This window comes from Musa acuminata, chromosome BXJ2-6, assembly GCF_036884655.1.
Source record: "Musa acuminata AAA Group cultivar baxijiao chromosome BXJ2-6, Cavendish_Baxijiao_AAA, whole genome shotgun sequence".
In the NCBI taxonomy this organism is placed as follows: Eukaryota; Viridiplantae; Streptophyta; class Magnoliopsida; order Zingiberales; family Musaceae; genus Musa; species Musa acuminata.
In genome coordinates this window covers 1071532-1077727 of record NC_088343.1, presented here as the reverse complement: position 1 = coordinate 1077727, position 6196 = coordinate 1071532, and the positions used below count along the sequence as shown (strand labels likewise).

Sequence of the window (6196 nt, the reverse complement as noted above, 5' to 3'; positions counted from 1 at the left end):
TTCCCAACTTCTAAATTCCTAAAAGAATATGTGCCTCAAGACCTACCTTATCTACAATAAGAATTAAGTGTAGTTTATCATGAAGAAAAGATATATTAAGATTTGAACATCCATATCATGGTAAGATTATTCTTTTACGACTTTGTCTGAATAAAGTTTAAGTATGAACTTACGGTTGAAGTCTCTTACGATTTTGTCTGAATAAAGTTTATGTATGATCTATCGATTGAAGTCATATGTACATCCGATTTGCCCAATTTAGATAGCAGCATCTAACTCAATCTATAGACATAAGTTCTTGTGATGACCATCCCTTTATTCACATTATTTGATTTTTTCAACCCAATAAATCTACTCTATGTTCATGTAATTATGTTTCGAGAACTAACTGTTTTCTATATCCTGATGAGCTATATATGGTTTAGCAAATTCCACCTATCATCATAATGATTTTGACTTTTTCTTGAGCTATGGTTTGATATAAAACCAAAACAATTTAATTGAATTCTCTTGAATGATTCTTCCACATGAGATTAGTGATTTTATTATATATATATATATATATATATATATATATATATATTCATTATTATTGGACTCTTGTACCAGTAGCTGTTGTCATGTGTATATCTAAAAAAACATAGGTAAGATTAATTAATTGACTAATTATATTCAGTGTTGGTTCAGTTGCATCGCTTGTCATGGTTCATTGTTTGTATAATATTTAATCGCTTCATCTTCTAACGATCCAAAGAGTGATGGTTATGTTATAATTCTAGATGAAATTATATTCTTATGGATATGATTAAGAGCATGATAGATTATTCTTTTGTACCCGATTCAATGTGATAGAAAGCTATGATGATAGTTATGTATAATTTGAATAGAGTTTCCAGTAAGTTAATTCCATCAATTTTTTTTTGAGTCATGGATCGATTGAAAACATAACTTGAGATATTATATATTGTTCTAAAAAAAATATGAGTCTTTAATTCACAAAAAAAAAAAAAAATTTAACACTTATTTTTAAATATTTTATTATATATCTAATTTTTTTTAACACTATTCGTGCTACATTGACCTCTCTTTATCCCTCCCCGATTAACATACTTCTATATACGTATATATGTATGTACATACATAACGTATCTCTATATACGTATATATATGTAGATACACATCATATCCTTCGAATATGCTATTATGGACGTGGGAACGGAATAACCATGGCATTTCCATTATGGACACAGGAAGTAAGCATAGGGACCGCGTAGCCATAGTTGCCATTTCCATTTGGAAGTTCAACCCCTCTACCTGTGCATCTTTTACAGCCATGTATATGCACACTGCACTCTTTGTCTCTCTCAGTTTGGTCTTTTTCTGTTCTCGCTCTGTTACTGATGAGCTGCTGCTATATATAAAAAGAGGGACGGAGAGAGTAACCGCACCTCCACACCTCGTCCCAACTACTGACTGAACCCCATACCTTCTCCTTCCCAATCTCTTTTCTCTCAACCGACCAGGGAAAGGAAAGTAGTATAAAGAGCCCCCCACCATTGCTGCCCTTCACTTCATTCCAACTACTCTTTTCTGAATAAGAGAGAAGTTCTAGATACATACATATCTATCTGAAGACACAAGCTGCAGCGGCATGTCTCTGTTTGTTCTTCTTTGCTTGCTGCATACTAAGTGATCGAGCCTCGTGAGAGGACAGAGGGAGAAACACTTGAATCATCCCTTACGCCCCCGTTATAATTGGCTGCCATATAAGGATGGTGGAGTCTATGGCTGTCGTGGTGATCAGGGGGTACGACGCGCAGCGGGACCGACCTCCTCGGCGATCCCCTCTGCCGTGTCCGTCGCTCCCCCTCCTTCCTCATGCTGGTCCGTATTCCTTCTCTTTTTTTCTTATATTTTTTTGTGTTCCATTCTTTCCGATCATCTCCTGTTTCTGAGTTAACGCACTTTGGACATCCTTCTGTGATCTTATTCTCCTCAGTAAGTTTGCGTATGCGAAGAAGCACAATCATACTGTTAATAAAGGTGGCGGAGATGGTTAGCGGGCCGGAGAAGGAGATCGTTGGGCTTGTCCACGGGTGCATCGCACCGTGGCCCGAGGCAACCCTCTTGCCTTGTTATTACCCTCACCCTCGAAGCACCACACCGCCCCCATCTATGCGAAGGTGGACCTCCGCGGCTCCGCCTGTTGCCGGTGACTCTCACCACACGTTAATCTTCCCCATCACAATAATTACTGTCATTAATACTAATCTAATCGAGTGACATCCTTGGCGAAGGGGGCTCGCACTGAAGCTGGTGCAGCGGATGGAGGAGTGGTCTAAGGAGAAGGGGGCGGGGTACGCGTACATGACGCCGGAGAAGGACAACTAATCGTCTTTCCGCCTCTTCACTGGGCGGTGCGGTTACTCCAAGTTCCGCACCCCCGCCATCCCGGTGCACCCCGTGTTAGCCCCCACCACCTTCCCCTTCCCCCACGCGTCGCCATCCTCCGCCTCACCCCCGCCGATGCCCAGGCCCTGTACCGCCGCCGCTTCGCCGCCACCGAGTTCTTCCCCCCGACATCGACATCGTCCTCACCAACCCGCCCTCCCTGGGTACCTTCCTCGTTGTTCCTCCTTCCCTCGTGATCCCGTGAACACGCACACGTGAACGACTGCGCGTGGGCCCTGTCCCGCATTTCCCGTGATCCCTCCCATCCGTGAACTCCGTAACAGGGCGTGGGGGATTGTACCTCAGGTTAATCTAATCTAATATAATCGAGTGGCATCGTTAGGTCCCGTGGGACGACGGAGAAGGACACCGTGACGTCGACAACCTCCCTCGGCACCTTCCTCGCCGTCCCTCCTTCGCTAGTGATCCCGTGAACACCCACCCGTGAACGACCACGTGGGCCCTGTCCCGCAGGTCATCCCTCCCACCCGTGAACTCCGCAACAAGGCGTGGGGGACCTCGGCTCCCGAGCGGTGGCGGCGTGCGAGCCGCTCTCCCAATCACTGTCTTTAATACTTCCTCGCCGTCCCTCCTTCCCCCATGAACACGCACGCGTTAACGCCCGCACGTGGGCCCTGTCCCGCAGGTCGGTCCCTCCAACCCGTGAACTCTGTAACAGGGCGTGGGGGATTGCATCTTAGGCTAATCTAATCTAATCTAATCGAGTGGCAGACGATGGAGGCGTGATCTAAGGTGAAGAGGGCGGAGTACGCGTTCATGGCGACGGAGAAGGACACCGTGGCATCGACGCCGTCCTCGTCAACCCGCCCTCCCTCGGCACCTTCCGCGCGGTGGACCGGGCGCTGCCGTGGCTGCGCATCCCCCGCTGGAGCGGCTCGCACGCCGCCACCACTCGGCAGCCGCGGTCCACGACCTGTTGTGCACGTGACGGAGTTCACGGATGGGTGTGAGGGATCACGAGACCTGCAGGGCAGGTTCACTCGTCCTCTTGCGGGGCAGGATCACGAGACCTGCAGCAGGTTCACTCGTCCTCTTGCGGGGCAGGATCACGAGACCTGCAGCAGGTTCACTCGTCCTCTTGCGGGGCAGGCTCACGGGGCAGGCTCACGAGACCTGCAGGCAGGATCACGAGACCTGCTTGTACGAGATCTGCCGGAAGCGAAGTGGGCAGACAACGGAGACGACGTGGTGGCTGTCGACCATGAGGTTCCACTTCAGAGACGCGAATGATGCCGGACCCATAGGACCAACGCTGAACATTAGCGCATCGCACAAAGTAGCTCACGTCGTTGTCGAGGGCACTCACCTCACGGGTGGGCTGACTTTTGAGAGGGAGTAGGTCGAATCATTGTCTATAAAATGGTACTCATGGTACAACAACGAGTACGAGTTGTGAAATAAATTCGAGTTGTGAAATAGTAGCGTGAGAAGGATGGCTGGTGTGATGCTATTTATTTTTATGTTGTTTATAATGATTATTTTAATGTTTTTTATTGGCGAAGGTAAAGACTGCTGTGCCGAAAACCTACCGTGTTGTCATCCAAATCCAGCGTCGGTTAATGTCACTATGTAGTTTATTATCATCTAATCCTCCTCGTTAACTTAGGTTATCTTATCTAGTGGGATGTGTGATTAACTTCTTAGAGTTGTATTTTAATTTTGTAATATATGGCTGTGATTAAGCGTTTTACTCTGTATATTGATACTATGAATGGATTGAAACGAGGAGGTTAAATCTGTGTTATGCACAAAAATGTTTTTTTTTTTTTTTTGCTTGTTTCTTTTTTTCAGGTTTGATACGTGATTCTCCCTCCGCTTCGATCACCCCCGACAAAGGAGGGGCGCTCTGCCTCCTCGGGCGAGGGCCCGGTACTGCCATTGTTGTCCTTCGACTCGGCACCGCCGGGGAAGCTCGAGTACAGGCCTTCCAGACAGAAAGCATTCGGGTCGTACCAGGCCCTGGGCGGGCACAAGGCTAGCCATCGGAAGCCTAGCAGCGGCGTCGATGAAGCCTCGCCTCGGGCCCTTCCACGACTAGCGCAAGCGCCTCCGGTGGCGACAGGGTGCACCGGTGCTCGGGGTGCCTGAAGACGTTTCCCTTGGGGCAAGCGCTGGGGGGCACAAGAGGTGCCGCAACGACGGGAGCGTCGGCAGCGGCACTGCCGCGGCGGCGATGACGTCGTCGGAGGGGGCGAGCTCGAGGCACAGGGAAATGTTTGTGTAAATAAATAAAAAATAATTGTTAGAAGAAAACAAAAAAAAAAGACCTCGTTGCTCTCCCCATCGCCTCACACCTTTCTGAGGAATGAAATATTAGCTTGCATGAACCAATATCTTCTCCCAATCGCCTCACACCTCGTTTCCTCTCCTTTTCTTCCTCGTCAGCCATTCCGGTGTTGACGTTGCCATCAATAACCAGGTGAGAAAAAGAGAAAAAAGATTTTGAAAGCAATAATGTACCAACGCCAATCCACTTAATATAGAATATTCCCACTATCCAGTTCACGATTTTTTACATTTTTTTTTTGGGATCACTGACAGATTTAATTCCCTTAACTATCACAGCCACACCGACACCTTTAAAACTAATAAAAGTATATTTGGCAACGGAATCACAACTCTTTCTATTAATGGTTGGACAATTAATCCTTTCCACTATATTTAGAGATGCTTTCATCCTTTAAATCTGCTCAATATACAGCTTATTCTCTAATAGGAGTCCTACCAAATGGCCGATGAAGAAGGTGATATGCCCTGACATCTTTCGTTTTGACTTCTTACTGTCATCCTTATATGATTCTTTTTCATTTTCTTCCTCCTTCTCCTCTTCTTTCAGGTTCTTCGATTCTGGATGACTCTCCGATCGAGCAAGTTCGGTTGACAGTCCCACCAACAGATGATAACACATTGCAGGTCTTGACATTCCGAACATGGCTTATCGGAATCCCCATTTGCATCCTCGGGTCCGTAAGTGCAGCATTATCCTTTTACAGACAGCAAATGTTCAATTTTTCACATGTCTGCATCAACATGATGGTGTTCATTGCTGGGAAACTAATGGCTAACATGCTACCGAACAAAGTGATAAGAATGCCATACACAAACTGGAGTTTCTCGTTGAATCCGGGACCCTTCAACTTGAAAGAACATGTGGCGACCACCATGTTGGCCGGCAGGGTAAGTGCTTCTGCCGGCTTTGAAATATTAACCATATCCAAGATCTTCTACCACAAGGATATCCCGTTACTGCCGGCCATACTGCTGGTACTATCGATTCAGGTGATTTCTTTTGTTATCATGAAATCGGTGTAAAAAAAATCATTAGTTATTCTTTAAAAGAGGTAATAATATGGTGCTGAATTCTTCGATTGTTTTAGTTAATTCTAGTTGATCTTTCCCTACTTCCTTTGAAGAAGTGACGACTTAAAATGACTTATGGTGTGTAGTTTCTCGGATATGGGTTTGCTGGCATATTCATGAAGTTGCTAGTGGACTCGCCTTATATGTGGTGGCCTTCGACTCTAGTAGACGTCTCCTTCTACAGGTGGCGTGCCTCTCCTCGTAAACAATGCAAAAGATAAGAGACTTTTTGTTTATTTAACATGTCTTCGTTGTTTGCACTCGCAGGGCATTACACGAGCCGGAAAAAAGAGCCAAGGGAAAATTGTCACGATATCAGTTCTTCATCATAGTCATCGTTGTAATTTTTACCTATAGTATTGTT

The 6196-nt window shown here is 45.9% G+C and overlaps 1 protein-coding gene across 4 annotated transcripts; it reads left to right on the top strand.

The window, feature by feature from the left end:
• Positions 1-1438: 1438 nt before the first annotated feature.
• On the top strand, positions 1439-4160 carry LOC135614110 (uncharacterized). Of its 4 annotated transcripts, none has more exons than XM_065111138.1 (4): positions 1440-1884; positions 2000-2212; positions 2298-2615; positions 2795-4160. In XM_065111138.1, exon 4 carries the CDS (start codon positions 3229-3231, stop codon positions 3700-3702), a length of 474 nt encoding a protein of 157 aa, XP_064967210.1. In that variant the 5' UTR covers positions 1440-1884; positions 2000-2212; positions 2298-2615; positions 2795-3228; the 3' UTR covers positions 3703-4160. The 4 variants fall into 4 exon arrangements, with proteins under 4 accessions (XP_064967211.1, XP_064967210.1, XP_064967209.1 ...); XM_065111137.1 differs by having other exon boundaries at positions 1441-1884; positions 2298-3097; positions 3184-4160; XM_065111136.1 differs by having other exon boundaries at positions 1442-1884; positions 2298-4160.
• Positions 4161-6196: the final 2036 nt, after the last annotated feature.